Below are 15,699 nucleotides of genomic sequence, written 5' to 3'. Positions count from 1 at the left end.
AATATTATATGTGTTAAAAATATATCTAGTAGCAAATAATTTAAGCATACAATATCATGAAAGCGCAAATTTATATGCAGAAGAGGCTTAAAAGCATAACATATCTGCTACATAACACAAATTTAGGTACTTAAAAGAGAATATAAAACACAAGTTTCTGTCATTTTAATATTACAAACCACTAATAAACATATTTGGTACAATATATATATAATCAGAAATCTAGAAATTTTGTACGGTTCAATTCTATGGATTTATATTTTTCGGCCAATATTGTTTGGTATTGGTAGAATCCACCGAGAAATTAGGCGGATTAGAATTGACTTGTGTGTATCCCATTTTTACTCTAGTATGGTACGTACAGGCCGATACGGTATTGATAAAATTTCTCCGCACATGGAGAAGAAAATCTTCACGAAACGAGAAAACCTCTACACAAAGAGCATTATTGCAACACAAATAATAATAATAATAATAATAATAATAATAATAATAAATGAATCAAAAAATCATCACTAAATAAATATTACTAATCACATTTACGATCAGTTCATCTTCGCAACCAATAGTATAATTCATTAATACCTTTACGTTACAAAATAAAATATTCAAAATTTAAGATAGTCACTTAGCATATAAAAAACATGTTTAATAAAGTCGGATTTTAGTTATGAATTAGACCTTAGTCTAGATGTGAGAGTTTTGCAAACGGACTTTTTGAGAAGTTAGTTTTTTTTGACTAAAAATGCCACACAAAAATAACATTAATATTTATTTCATGAAGAAAGTCAAAAACTTAAAGTCACTAAAAATACAATTTATATACTTCAGCCATTCACATTTTTGCATACCAAAAAAAAAAGAAAAAAAAAATTTTAAACAGATTAAATATTTTTCATCTCATAAAAAAAAAAATTAAAAACTTAAAAAAACAAACCTCAAACCACACCTTACCATTAATAATCTTGGGGGAATTAAGTATTTCGCGACCCGTAGTTTGTTCAAATTACAAACATATACCCAAGCATTCTCTCTCTCTTTTATTTTATTATTTTTAAATACAATAATGATAACAATATATGCTCTCTTGAGTATGATCACAAAGTATCCAATAACCCATATCAGCCTTCAAATGCCTGTCCAAACAGCCAAAAAAAAAACACTGCAAGTTAGTTAGTTCAGTTTCCAAGTACGTATCAATAATCAAGGATTAAAAGATTTCATAAATAAATAAATAAAATTACATACATATGAATTTGGTTGCAACCAATCTTCACAACATTGACTCTTCTGGCACAAAATATGAACGGAAAGCAGCCTCAATGGTTTCATTATCCCACTGCAACAAATTCCACCAAAATCCATCTCCTCTAATTTCCTTTAGACTATTCTTGGCAGTGTCGGAATCAAATGGGAGCTTCCTTAGTCGGAAGCACATTCCCACTCGGAGCTCTATCAGGGAAGGGAAAGGCAAGGCACGTGGAAAGATGCTCGTTAGTCTTGGTAGATTAATCAGACATATTGTGGTGAGTCGTGAGAATATGTCTAAAATATCTTCAAATCCTGCAACTCTTCCATTTTGCTCGCATACAATTTCTTTCATCGATCTACAGTGAGCCACATCAAGAAGTTGAAGCCTTGGAGCATAAATGAGCCATGTCAGGTCCAACAACATGTCACAATAAGCGATGTGTACCTTACTAAGGTTATGGAAGTATCCACCACCCATTAAATTTGAGCTGGGAACAATTTCTAAATTTCTCAATTCACAGTAGTATATATCAAGTCTCTCTAGATGATTCATTCTTTTCAATGATGAAGATGACAATTCAAGTGAGCTCAATCCCTCGCATCTCTCAAGGCATAGATAGCTCAAGCACCTCTGTAACTTTTGGGAGTTTTGTATTTTTTTGACAGAAAATGCATCAAATATGGTAATTGAAATGTCGGACAAGTGCTCCAAAGACTCCACTTCCTCTAACAAGGCTTTTCTACCACCACTTAAAACATTAGCTTCAACAATAGCATTTGATGAAGAATTGCCACCGGATATACTAAACACTCGTAACAATGAAAGACTTGATATCACTTGTCGTGGAATTACCACCAACTTATATGTTGAATTCAATAACAAATACTTGATTTTTGTCAAATTCTTGAGCTCAACTGGCAACTCCTTTATCCGTGTGTTTGATAGATTGAGATACTGCAATGTAACCAATTTATCAATGCCCTCAGGCACCTCAATTAAGTGAAAATTTGATGATAAGTCAAGAGTACTTATCACAGGCATAAATTGGAAGAATCCACTTGGAAATGCATTTAGTGTAGTGTGTCTCACAAATAAAGTTCGAAGATTGGGGCAAAACCTTTTCTTAGTACTGATTTCTTCGACACTACTACTACTTAATACTAATATCCTTTCTGCCTCCTTCCACTTTGTTACTTCATTTACTTCAAAAAGCCCTGTATGTTCCTCAAGTACCAAAAATCTATTATTTCCATTAGATTTATAATCGATCCATAATGCCATGTCACGGATCACATCGTGCATCTTAATGTGATCTTTAGATTTTCCTAACTCTAATAGACATGCAAGCTTGAGGCTTCCAATAATCTCATGCCCATGTTTACGCGATTCATATATATCATCAAATTCATCCAAAAATCCCTCCCCAATCCAATGTTCAACAAGATCGTCGTTCAAAATGTCATAGTCCTCCGGGTATATACAACAATACACAAAACAAGATTTGATAATATCATCGTGTAAACTGTCATAACTAAATTTCAAAACACGAAATACATCATCATCCATACCTGAAAAACTTGATGGATTTTTCTTCATCTTTTCGATTGCCCTCTCCCAATCACGGGGATCATTCTTTCTTGTCATGGCTCGTCCTATAGTGATGAGAGCAAGTGGTAAACCTTTGCATTCTTCAACAACTCTTTCTGCAAGCTTTGGTATATCTGGATGAGAATTTAGAGTGTTCTCTCCCACCTTCTTCCAGAACAAATCCAAGGCTTCCTCCCTTGCCAAACACTCCACTTTAACCTTCTTGTCAGCTTCCATGTAGTCACATACATCCTCAGATCGGGTTGTGAACACTACTTTGTACTTATTGTTGTTCCCCAGAGGAGGAACACCAACTTTCAAGAGATCTAGTCGTCCCCATACATCATCTAACAACAGTAGAAACTTTTTCTTTCTCAAAATCTGAAAGATCTCTACAGCTCTCTCATCCTCAATTTTATTTTTCCACAGATCATCCGATATATGTAGTTTATCGCAAATAACCTTTTGAACCTTTTCGACAGTTGCTTGCTTGGACACCACAACCCAAATCACAACATCAAAATCATGGTTCGTGTAAACGAACTCATTATTAATTTTGCTCAAGAGGGTAGTCTTTCCAACACCCCCCATTCCAAAAATTCCAATACTTCTCACTTGTTCATCGTTGAGCCATCCCCATACCTCCTGAAACCTCAAATCCAAGCCCACTACCGTCTTCTCCATGGGCCTCTCATCTACCGGACCACGAGGCAATCTATCAGCCACAGCATCAAAATGCCCCTCACTTTGAAGTTCAATCACAACCTTGAGATTTTCTTTCACTTCCTTTCCCAATTTGTAACTTGATTGACAATTCTTGGGACAACATCCAAGACATTTCTTCTCAATTTCTTGACCTCCTTTATTCAAGATTTCTTTCACTTGCAATTCTGCAACTTCAACCCTTCGCAGCCAACCATCAACTTGCTTCCTTCGTGTCATTTGTCGTTGCTCTTCGAGTTCAACCTTTCTTTTCACGTCTTCAGTCAAGTCTTTTAATTTTTCCATTTCATTTTCCAGTGACTTGAGATCTTCTTCCAAATCGTGTATACTTTTTGCCGTCTTGGCGGTGCAATCCCATAAGCGAGTGGCTATGCTTAAGATTGGGTTTACACACTCCATGGCTCTTTAGGAAGATAGAGAAACAGTAAACAAGTTAACTTGTCATCAAAAAGCAATACCAAAACCACAACCTAGCAGGGAAAACTGCACAGGCAACATTCTCAAAGTCCACGGGAAAGAAATGTCAACCTTTAGACCAATTCAACTTCATTAATGTCGAACGATGTAGAAGCTCCAGTCAATTTAGTTCTCAACTTTTAACCTTAAATCATTTGTGAGACTTTTAATTTTGAATTTTTCACTTTGTTTCAAATAAAAACATTTAATAATGATGGGTAAAAATTTTTGATAGGAAATTATCACATTATCGTTTTCAAGGAAAAATTGACTATTGGGCTCTTCTATTTCCTTTAACAAATCAGGATCATTCCTCTTAATCTTATTACGCACCTCACCACACCACACCAAATCTCTCCTCACTTTGTTTCCCAACTTCCCTATCAACCTTTACCTTACCCCATCCTCCGTCATCACCCCCTCTCCATCCTCCACCAGCCTCTTCCATTTCCCATCCTCCATTGTCGCCCCCTTCCCTTCCCATCCCTTCCCCAATCCCATACATAAATTGCTTCCTCTTGTATTTTTGATTTTCATCCTCTTATACTGAAAGACACAGTCCATCTTGAATCATACTAGAAATCCAATAATGCATTCTGTAGTTGCAAATACAAAAGAAAATTATCTTGGGCTACCATCTATAATTAGGAGTATCAAAAGGATTTAATTTTGTATTGCTTATCATTGGGTGGGAAAAAAAGGTAATGATCAAATCTATTTCTATGCGATACCAGTAGTACATGTTATTTCTTATTTTTTTTAAAAAAAAATTAAATTTTGTTGAAATTTTAAAAAAAAAAAAAAAAAATCATCACTTTCTCTTTAGTTTTGCAAAAGTCTTCTCAAAAAATCTATAATCTAAATACACTTATAAAATATTTGTGAAATGATCATTCTAATTAGGAGTGATAAATGAACCGAACAGTTAACTTTTTAAATTTGATTTGATAGCTTTAACTAGTTTCAAAATTTGTTCAAACTTTATTCGTTAAACTTTCGAGCAGATTTCAAATGAACTTTTGCCCAGCCAAACTCAAATAATTTTAAATTTTTATATAATTTTAGACCTAACGAACCAAGCCGAACGAACAATTAATTGTTCAAACTTGATTTGAACGTTTTAACGAGTTTCAAAATATGTTCAAATTTAATTTATTTAGCTAACGAATTGAATTTAATCAAATTTTTAACAAGTCGAATATAAACCAGTTCGAACGGGTTAATTCATTTATCCTAATTCTTATACGGGCAAATGAAAGTTGAGAATTGAGAAAGCTCCAAAAGCAAATTATTTGAAGTAATCAAAACTGTCTTTACCCAATAACAATTTACAGCTATTCATTACAAATTACATTAACAGTTGAGAAAGACAACACCAACACACACAAATGTTTTGCATTCATTCACATATTAATATGAAAAATAAAACTAACAAAAATCATTAGGAATCTTTAGGATTTTCATCACCACTATCACTGGACTGAGATTGCGACTGAGATTGAGGATGGTTTCGATGGTGATGTTGCTCCAAATTCATACCCAGCTCAACCCTACTCTTATATTCATTAATTGATCCCAAATTTCCCATATTACCACTACTACTTTCGGATGCACCCAACCCTAGCTGCTGAACCGGCTGTGGCTGTTGTTGTTGCACTAGCTGAACCGGACTGAACAGTCCACCACCCGGAAACTCAAACCCACCAATTCTCTGAACGGGCGTTCCCTTGTACGGCCACTTCTGCTGCTCCACCTGCCCGCCTCCCACCACCGCTGTGGCGGCGGCGGCGGCTGTCACCGGCAGCATCCAAAACCCGTTGCCGCCGTTTGCGGGGGCCGGCGCAACCGCCCACATGGCGGCAGCCGGAAGGAAGGTTGACTGCTGAATTGAACCGGGCTTCGGGTCTGAACCCGGTTCTTGTGTGGTTTCTGTTTCTTTGAACCGCTTTGTCATATAATTGGAGACTTCGCCATAACCGCCGGTCGAGAGGTGGTGATGAAAACCCAACACGGCGGAACCACCGCCGCCGCCGCCGTTGATGAAAAGAGGTGCGGACTTCGACGGAGCAGAGATGGTGGTGTTGTGGCTACTGCTACGAATCGAGAGGTTTAGAGTGGAGAAATTGGCCGGAATTGTGCCGGTTCCGGTGGCAGCGACAATCGCCGGCTCGGCCTGTTGAAGAAGCCACTCGATGGTCTCGCCGTCGGACTTATGACCCAATTCTCGAGTGAGCTGAAACACCCTGGCGGCGCATAAGGCCGGCATGCGGATGCGCCGCCCTCGACCGTCGACCTTAGTGTGGCGGTCTTTGGAGGGCCTTTTGGTAATTTTATTGGTCGTGGTAGTGGCGGTGGAGGAAGTAGTTGAAGAAGAGACTAGTTCTGTGGAGATGGAGCCCATGAATGATGGACCATGATGGGTTGGGACATGAGAGGAGGACCCAGGTTGGGATTGACTTTGGAGTTGGTGGTGGTGGTGGTGGTGGTGGTGGTCTGAGCCGCCACTAGTGCCAGTTGGAGGAGGGTTATTGAGGTGTGATGACTCCATAAAATTTGATCAAGAAAATCTTGTTTCACAGCTCAAAACATATTGTCCAATTGAGTTCGAGAGAAAGCACATCGAGAGAGACCAGAAGAAAGCTTGGAGATTAAAGTTGTTTGTTTCAAGACTTTGCTAAAGTGTACGAGCGGAATGGGAAATTATAGAATGTTACCAGAGTACGCGTATTCGTATTTTTAATTACAACAATGATTCATCCCCCTTTTTCCCCATCCCCTTTGATCCCCTCTCTCTCTCATTGGTTACATTTTCTTTTTCTTTTTCTTTTTTTTCCTGCTCCTCCAATCACCACTCGCCACGTGGCAAAGGGGTGAGGGGTGACCCCCAAAAGGGGGTCCCAAGCATTATTCTTTTAATTAATTATTATTTAATATATTTATTTTTATTTTTTAGTCATTTATTATATCTCATTTATCTATTTTTTCTACCAATTACAATATTATGAAATATCACACGTGTATATTCTAAGATTACTGAATAATTACCCGAGAGGAATTGATTGTTGCTTTTTTCACCAACTAATTATTCAACAAATTATGGATGTATTGGGAAGATGATTGGTTTAAAATAATTTACTAAAATATAAAATAAATTAAAATAATTAATAAGATAAAATATCACATTTAATTTATAATTATTTTATTTTTTTCTCTCACAGTCATCAAATCAATTACCAAAAAAAAAAGATAAAGCACCAATAAATTTCAAAATGTGATATTGAGAATGGTTTAGTCCTCCCTTTTTTTTTATAAATCCAAAAGTCCCATTAAAGTAGAAATTACATAAAAGGATAGTCACTTATATGTTTAGGTTTAATTTTTCAAGGATAAAAGTGATTTTCTCAAAATGTAAAATTACACATTCGGACAATTTGCACTATAAAAGTTTTGAATTTTTTCTCATTTTAGAACAAATCACACATTACGAACAAAAATCGAAACTCTAATATAACACTCTAATAACGTAACATTTCAATGTAACACACTAAAAAATTCATTGGTATACTTTTCCCAAACATAATAACGTAACACTCAAAAAAAAAAAAAAAAATCTTTGGTGTATTTTTCCCAAACGTAACTCTCCAATGTAAAAAAAAAAAAAAAAAAAAATTAATTCTTAGTGTGTTTTTCCCAAACGTAATATTTTAATCAATGTAATCTCATACGTAACATTCTAATGTAACATACTCTAATGTAACACACAAAAACACTAAAAAAAACTCATTTGTGTACTTTTTCAAGCGTAACACTCACAATTTGAAATTATACATATGTTCAAAACTTACTAAGGAATATTTGTACTTCTTTTGGAATGGTTTGAAGAATCTCGCATTATTTTATTTTTTTTTAGTGTTACATTAGAGTGTTACGTTTAGAAAAAGTACACTAAGAATTTTTTTTTATGTTACATTAGAGCGTTACGTTTGGGAAAAGTACATCAACGAGTTTTTTTGTGTGTTACATTAAAGTGTTACACTAAGGAATTTTTTTTAGAATGTTATATTAAAATGTTACATCTAGAAAAAGTACATTAAGGAGTTTTTTTGTGTGTTACATTAAAATGTTACACTAAGGAGTTTTTGTGTGTTACATTAGAGTGTTACATTAAGGAGTTTTTTTAGAAAATTATATTAGAGTGTTACATTTGAAAAAAATACATCAAGAAATTTTTTTTGTATGTTGTATTAGAGTGTTACACTAAAGAGTTTTTGTGTGTGTTATATTAGAGTGTTACATTAAGAAATTTTTTTGTGTGTTATATTAAAGTGTTTCGTTTAGGAAAAATACACTAAGAAATTTTTTGTGTTACATTAGATTGTTACAATAAGAAATTTTTTTGTGTCTTACATTACAATGTTATACTAAGGAGTTTTTTTAGAGTGTTATATTGGAGTGTTACGTTTAGAAAAAATATAATAAGGAGTTTTTTTTTTGTGTTACATTAGTATTACGTTTAGATGTTAGTTAATGTCAATGTTACAATAGGAACGAACACCACACCAATAACACCACAAATAAGGTAACATCATCCACCTATGAATCACTTCACTAAATCCCCACAAAAAATAGAAACGTAAAAACTTATCTTATCTACACACACCTAACATTAAGAAAAAAATCCAAACAAAATCACACACGAAGGCAAACAAGTAAACTTTCAAACCCTAAATCAAGGAAATACAACATACCCAAAATAAAAAGGACTAATTAGTTTGAAAGAAAACTTCTAAGACCAAATGGAATAATTTTTCTCCAAATGAGATTTATGAGTAATTTTTCAAAAAAAAAATCAACTTTTCAAACATAACAATTTTAGTCAAGTTAAAATAGTCAAAAAAAAATCAAATAACCAACTAAAATAACTAATTTCCTAGGGCTACGTATCTACCATGAAATTATATTTCAAAATCCATCTCTAAAATAGAAGTATGGTGTAAATTTAAGATTAGTAAAATATGAATCATACTTAGAAGGATGGTCATCGTGAGATACATTTTTAACTTTTAAATTTATTGCATTGTTGTATCAATAATATGTTCACATGGTGTTTACAAATCAATCAGCATTAGATTAGTAAAACTAATTGGATCTATTTTGATTGGTTGAATCATAGATAAAATTAATGTGGGGTTGGGTTTAGGCATGGCCACGAGATAGGTTTGGGGCGGGTTTGTCATCCTCAAACCCCCACCCCTGCCCCTGCCCCTACCCTAACCCGCTACAAGTGAAAATTTTCAATCCTATCTCCGTCCCCGCGGATACTCGATGCCCATAAATACTCGACCACATTTTAAATAGTCAAAAAAATTAAAAATCATTTAAATTCTTGACACACTAAATAATTTCTCTAATTTACATATATATAAATAGTGAGACATTTAGGATTGTTATTTATTTATATTTAAACAGAACCATAGACTTTTAGTATTCTTTTTTTATATCTAATTATATTATATGTATATATAGATAGATAGATAGATATTATTTATTTATATATATTATTAATTATATTAAGTCGGGTTTAGATCAAGAGAGGCAATACCCCACCCCACCTCCGTTGCAGGTGACCAAAATATAATCCAACCCCCCACATAAGTGTCGGGTTAAGTAAAATTCGCCCCATTTGAATGGGTATAGACGAACTTCCTCAAATGAGATTAAAATGGCAATTCCTAGTTGGGTTGGCTCTTTTAATAATTTTTTAATTTTTTAAAAGTTAAGAAGATTAATATGTTTATGAAGTTTATTTAAAAAAATAAAAAGTTAATGTGACATAATTTATTTAAATTTATTAACTAATATCAAACAATTTAATGATTTTTTAATTTGTAATTTGTTTAGTCAAAAATTAGTTTTTTCAAAACAAAAATCCTAGTTACTTACTTAAAATTTACTAAATTTTTACTTAGAAAATGATTGTGTGGAAATGGCAAAATAGTGTTGTATGAAATCATGTATGAAACAAATTTGCCAAAAATACAACAAGATCTGCATCTAAAACCAACACAGCCCCGCGCCATCGCTCCTGCTGCCACTGCTCAACTCTGTCAATGTGGTATGGACTATTTTTGTTTTTTCATTATTATATATGATGTTAATTTATTTATTTATATATTTTTTTTTAGGGTACTCGTTCCATAAATTTAAATCACAATTTTGTCTAGCCAAAGGTCTAACCGTTAAATACTTTGTCCAAAAAGATAAATATAGACAAAATGACCAAAATACCCCTATATATATCATCATATACAGTGATGAAATTCTCAAATCCATCACATTCTCTCTCTCTCTCTTTCTCTCTCTCTTACGCGCGCGCGCACGCGCGCACACATCTTAAAATCCTAACGCTTTCTCTCTACCGATAGAACTATGACCACCCTCCTCTGTCGTCTATTGTGCCGCTGTCACTACCACCGCTACTCTACAACCACTATTATCACCGCAGACTACATCAAATTCGTCTCTCTCTCTCTCTCATGCAATCGTCACTGTTGCCTTCTCCACCTTATCTGGTCAACCCTACCGCCTCAGATCTGCTCTCCGCCGCTTTAGATTTGCTTCAAATCTACATATCTCTCCACTTCAGATTTGTTTCAAATCTGGTTCAAATCTATTCTTATCTGGTTCGTTCGTGGTGTTCTCTTCCAACTTCGTTGTCCTCTGCCGCCCCTATGGTTATGTCATCTTCAACAACCGTCTCTTCGCCGCTGCTCTGGATACCCTTCCTCATTTTTCAACTTTATTCACCATCAAGAGGGTATCAAAGTTGATTATGATCTATGTTGAAGATTGTTAATGTATATATGGTATATATATTCCTAGATATATTAGGTATTGATTTCCTAGATATATTTGTATTGCCACAGTTAAGTTTCTTATAAGATACTCATTCTTAGCCTATATATATAAACATTCTATTGTATGGGATTAATTCATTGAATACAATACATATTTTTCCTCTCTCTCTCTCTCTCTCTTTCTCTCTCTCTCTCTCTCTCTCTCTCTCTCTCTCTCTACTATTATAATATGGAATCAAAGTTAGGTTAAGTATCTAGTAATTTTGCTTCACTGGCGGGCGGCAGCCTTACCTTGGTCGCCCACCGGACCTTAACCTATTCTGCTATCATATTTTCCTGTCAGTATCGCTTCGTTGTGATCTCTTCCTCTATCTGTTGGTTTATTTTACCCCAAATATCTCTATCATAATTTTTTTTACCCGCAATTCATTTTTTTTTTTTTTTGTGTGTGCTTCTATTCCACTATATTTTTCCCTCTGCTTCAACCTCAAATAGGTTTCTATTTTCAAACTTATTTGAGTTTGAGGGGGGTATTATACACATATCATGGTGAACATGGTTATACACTATGCGAACCACCTAAGTCGTCCCATGTGGCACACAACTCAAGCTGCTCCTGTGGTGTACCACCCAAATTGCCTCTTGGCGCACCAGCCAAGCTGCTTCCTCTGGCGCACAATCCAAGCTGCCCTATCTAGTGTACAACCCAAGCCGCCCATTGGCGCACCACCAAAGTTGCCCCCTGGTGCACTCAATCATATGTTGCCATTTTTATTCAGCACTACGTCAAAAGTTATATGTGTGTCATGCTTACTGGTTCAACATTCAGTCTCTACAACGATCCAACATGACCATGTAAACTATTCCGACATTAATTCCGGCCAGTTCCTACAACGGTCTAACATGGCCTTAAACTGTCCAGACATTAGTTTCGGTTAGTTCCTACAACGGTCCGACACAACCATAAATTGTCTCCCTACATTAGTTCCGGCTTCTAATCTATCTCAAGCGCCCTTACGCTCCCGTTCGGACTTTACAATCTATTTGCCTTTTATATTATTTAGTTTTATTTTATGTTTTAGTTTCTCTCTCCAAACTCAAGACGTTTATCCTCCTTGAGTTTGAGGGGGGAATGTTAATGTATATATGGTATATATTCCTAGATATATTAGGTATTGATTTCTTAGATATATTTGTATTGTTAGAGTTAAGTTTCTTATAGAATACTCTTTCTCAGCTTATATATACAGGCCTTCTATTGTATATGATTAATTCATTGAATACAATACATATTATTTTCTCTCTCTCTCTCTCTCTCTCTCTCTACTATTGTAACAAAGATGATGATCTTCTCTCCCTCTGTCTCTTGTATCTGCAAAACAATTTTATTTTTATTTTTTTGGTTGTATGTGTGGTTATCTGTACAAATCTAGAGTGTGTGTATGGTTATCTGGTAAGAAATTTGGTTTTTTTTTTTTTTTTTGGTTATGTGTCATTATCTCTCCATGTGTGTGTTTATTTGCTTTGAACAGATAAATAGATAGATAGAGAGAAACATTTCTATTTATTCTTTGTTGTTGTTATTGTTGTTGTTTTTGTTGATGATTGCAATATATAAAAAATAAAAATAAAAGAAAAAAAATTGTCACAAACAAATCGATTTTAACAGAAAGTTGATAATCTAGGAGTTTTTGTTGGTGGTGGTGTCGTTGTTGAACACATAAGTTCAAAAAAAATTATAATCTGACAGATAATTTTAGCATATAGAAATTTTAATAAATATATAGAATTTAGAGAAAAAATGAGTAGATAGAAAAAAAATTGAATAGATAGATAGAATTTAGATAGATATTTGAATAGATAAAGGATAAAATTGAACCAAAACTCAAAAAATAATTGAATAGATTTAGGGAAAATTTTGAAAAGATAGATAGAATTTAGATAGATATTTGAACTGAAAAGGGAAAATTTTAAATAGATAGAAAAATATTCAGCAGATAGAAAAATATTGAACAGGTAGATATAAATATGAACAGATAAATATAAATTTAAATAGATAGTCAATAGATAAATTAAGAGGTAAAGTAAGAAACAAAATGTCCTCCAAAATCAACGAAATGACTTTTCACCAGACTATTTCATAAAAGATGGATCTGTCACCAATAAAAAAATATCTACTGAAACTAATACCTTATACCTTTCTTACCTTAGACTTTTTAATAATTTTCTCTTCATCTTATAACTTTTCTTAAAAATAATCACTTTACTTGGTTTGAGTTTTTTTAAAAGCACTTTTCAGAAAATTTTTACTTTCTTGGTTTTCGTATTTTTTGTTGTTACTGAATTTTTTTAATATTTTAAGCAATGTTTTTAATTTTTAGACACACCTAACATAAATACACTTAAAAAGTATAATTTTTATAAAAAAAATCTTTAAAAAATTTACTAAATACCAAAAATACAAAAAATAAAAATAAAAATTCAGTACATTTTTTATATTTTTGTATATTTACTAATTTTTAAAAATATTTTTCACAAATATTTTACTTTTTAGATACATCTAAGTAAGATGTATCTAAAAAAGTAAAAAAAAAAAACTTAAAATTTTAAAAATATTTACTAAAAATAAATAATTTAATTTTTAAAAAATTTAATTTAAAAAATTTGAACCAAGCACATTGATTATTCAAAAATAATGATTTGTTTTTGCCTTTTTTTCTGTGTCCTTTTATGTTTTTTTTTTATAAACGAAATGTCCATTTATGGTTGACTTCTGTCTTGAGAGTCTTTAGAGGGAGAGAGGAGAGTAGGTAGAGAGAGAGGGAAAGAATCAGGTACTGTATTAGCTGGGTTGATGGTGATGAGGGTGGTGGGTGGGGTCCATGCGGCGGCAGGTGGTGGGGACCTGTAAGTTCTTGCACAAGCCCCCCACTGACTCGTGTGGGGTCGTGGCTTCAAAGTGGGCATGTGTAATTCATGTGACAAAAAATTAAAAAAAAAAAGGGGTTCGCTTAATTCTATAAACAGAAAACGATCACGGAGTGAAATTTCAAATAATTGTGAATGGGATAATCACAAAGCAATAAAATGACAAATTAAATAATTGCATCCCCCATGTCAATTTTATTATCAACGTCACACTATGGTTCTTTTTGCTGTAATAATTTATAATTATTATTATATGAATTTGTAACAGTGTGTTTAGTATAATTTTTATTTATAATTTATGAAATTAAAAAAATTAATTATGAAAACAATTGAGAGAAATATTTTATTTCATCTGATACATAAAATGTGCATCAAAAATGCTTTATACCCCCACTGGGGTCGACCCCCAGTGAGGTGGAGGCTTGTGATTGGGCGAAAAAAAACTGTTTGTTTTTTTTTTTTTTGGTTGTCAGCCAGTGGGGCGTGCTCAAATGTGCATTGTTGGGATGCCTCTAAAACATATACTAATAATGAAAATATTTTATTCCAGATCACCATCCTAACTGTTTTTCTTCCTTCCCTCCCCCATTCTTTCTTAGCAAAAATTTTTCCAAATAGAAAATATTTTGTTTCAAAACAACTACAATAATAATTAGATAGACAATAATCACAACCACAATAATAATTAAGCAATTGCTTTCAAAGTTCAAGCAATCTCAAACAAACTATGAATAATCTCAACTAATTTCAAGCAATTTTAGAAATTAGTTTTCACAAAAATAAATACCTAGAAAGGGGTTTGAAGTTTCTTCATCTTCTTTACTTAATTTCGTCTAGTTCGTATTCTTTTTCTTCTTTGTGTGTTGTTTAAGGTTTTTAGATTGATTTCATGGATTTCATGGATTTCTTCATCAAATTCGTAATTTGAAAAAAATGATTTGAATGGCTTCATATTTCAAGAGTTTCGAGTTTCACGATTTCAAAGTGACAATCAAGTGGAGAGAGAGAGCATACATGGTGGAGAGAGAGAGTAGAGATGAAGAATATGTGAAGAGAGAGGGTGAGTGTGATGATCCCACCACCACGTATAATAATTAACATTTAATTAATTAAAGAGATTTAAATTTTAATTGCCTTTTATTATAATTTAATCTGAAATTTATAAAAATTATTAAGACTGATTCATATATGATTTTATTGGAGATTTATTTTGGAATTAGAAATTAAAAGTCTAAATGACTCAAGAGAGTATAATTGGTGAATTGATTTATTTTAATTTCGAATATCAAACTGTATGTGAGTTTAATTAAATATTCAATACAGTTTAGTAAAATTGAAATTTTATTAAGTGAATCCGAATTGGAGTTAATTAAGTTATAAAGATTGATACTTAAGATTATTATGAATTAACTTTATTTATGAGGTGTTCAATTAAATATATAATTTAATGACGGAGATTTTGAGTTTGATCTGAAATTGAAGGTATTAAAGATTTGAAAAGTCAAAATTGATGATGACAATAAATTTAATTTGATATTTGAAACTTTTTGAAATTTTTTTTAAAATTGATTCAGAATAATAAAATTAAATATAATTAATTGGATTCTAAAAGAAATCAAATTAGACTAATTAAATTAAGTGGGATTTGTGATTAGTTATGATTAATTTGATTATATGTTAATCAAAATTTATTAAGACTAAATGTTACTTAATTAAATTAATCTTAATCATAAATCAAATTGTAGAATGATTTAGAATTTGAGAGTGTATGTGAATATGGGTGTGGGTGTTGGTGTGGGTGTGAGTGTGCTGAGAAATTCAATGGGTGTTCAGGGAAGTCTTTGTGTATTTGTGTGTAGTCATTATATACATTATGCTAGAGCCTATTCATTCTTT

The 15,699-nt window shown here is 32.9% G+C and overlaps 2 protein-coding genes across 3 annotated transcripts; both read right to left on the bottom strand.

Annotated features, from left to right (window-relative positions):
- Window positions 1–923: 923 nt before the first annotated feature.
- LOC114316405 (disease resistance protein RPS5) lies at window positions 924–4,106 on the bottom strand. 2 transcript variants are annotated; one of them, XM_028263066.2, is made up of 2 exons: window positions 1,249–4,106; window positions 924–1,162 (listed from the first exon to the last, which is right to left on the bottom strand). In XM_028263066.2, exon 1 carries the CDS (start codon window positions 3,959–3,961, stop codon window positions 1,274–1,276), a length of 2,688 nt encoding a protein of 895 aa, XP_028118867.2. In that variant the 5' UTR covers window positions 3,962–4,106; the 3' UTR covers window positions 924–1,162; window positions 1,249–1,273. The 2 variants fall into 2 exon arrangements, with proteins under 2 accessions (XP_028118867.2, XP_028118865.2); XM_028263064.2 differs by having other exon boundaries at window positions 924–1,136.
- Window positions 4,107–5,284: 1,178 nt separating this feature from the next.
- LOC114316390 (transcription factor TCP23) lies at window positions 5,285–6,742 on the bottom strand. Its single transcript, XM_028263039.2, has one exon. The coding sequence runs from the start codon at window positions 6,564–6,566 to the stop codon at window positions 5,460–5,462; it is 1,107 nt and encodes a 368-aa protein (XP_028118840.2). The 5' UTR covers window positions 6,567–6,742; the 3' UTR covers window positions 5,285–5,459.
- Between the last annotated feature and the right edge of the window lie 8,957 nt (window positions 6,743–15,699).

The sequence above is a fragment of the Camellia sinensis genome, chromosome 3 (genome assembly GCF_055761805.1).
Source record: "Camellia sinensis isolate YWXY chromosome 3, ASM5576180v1, whole genome shotgun sequence".
In the NCBI taxonomy this organism is placed as follows: Eukaryota; Viridiplantae; Streptophyta; class Magnoliopsida; order Ericales; family Theaceae; genus Camellia; species Camellia sinensis.
Note: the sequence above shows the minus strand (reverse complement) of the source record. Positions and strands in the feature narration are given on the sequence as shown.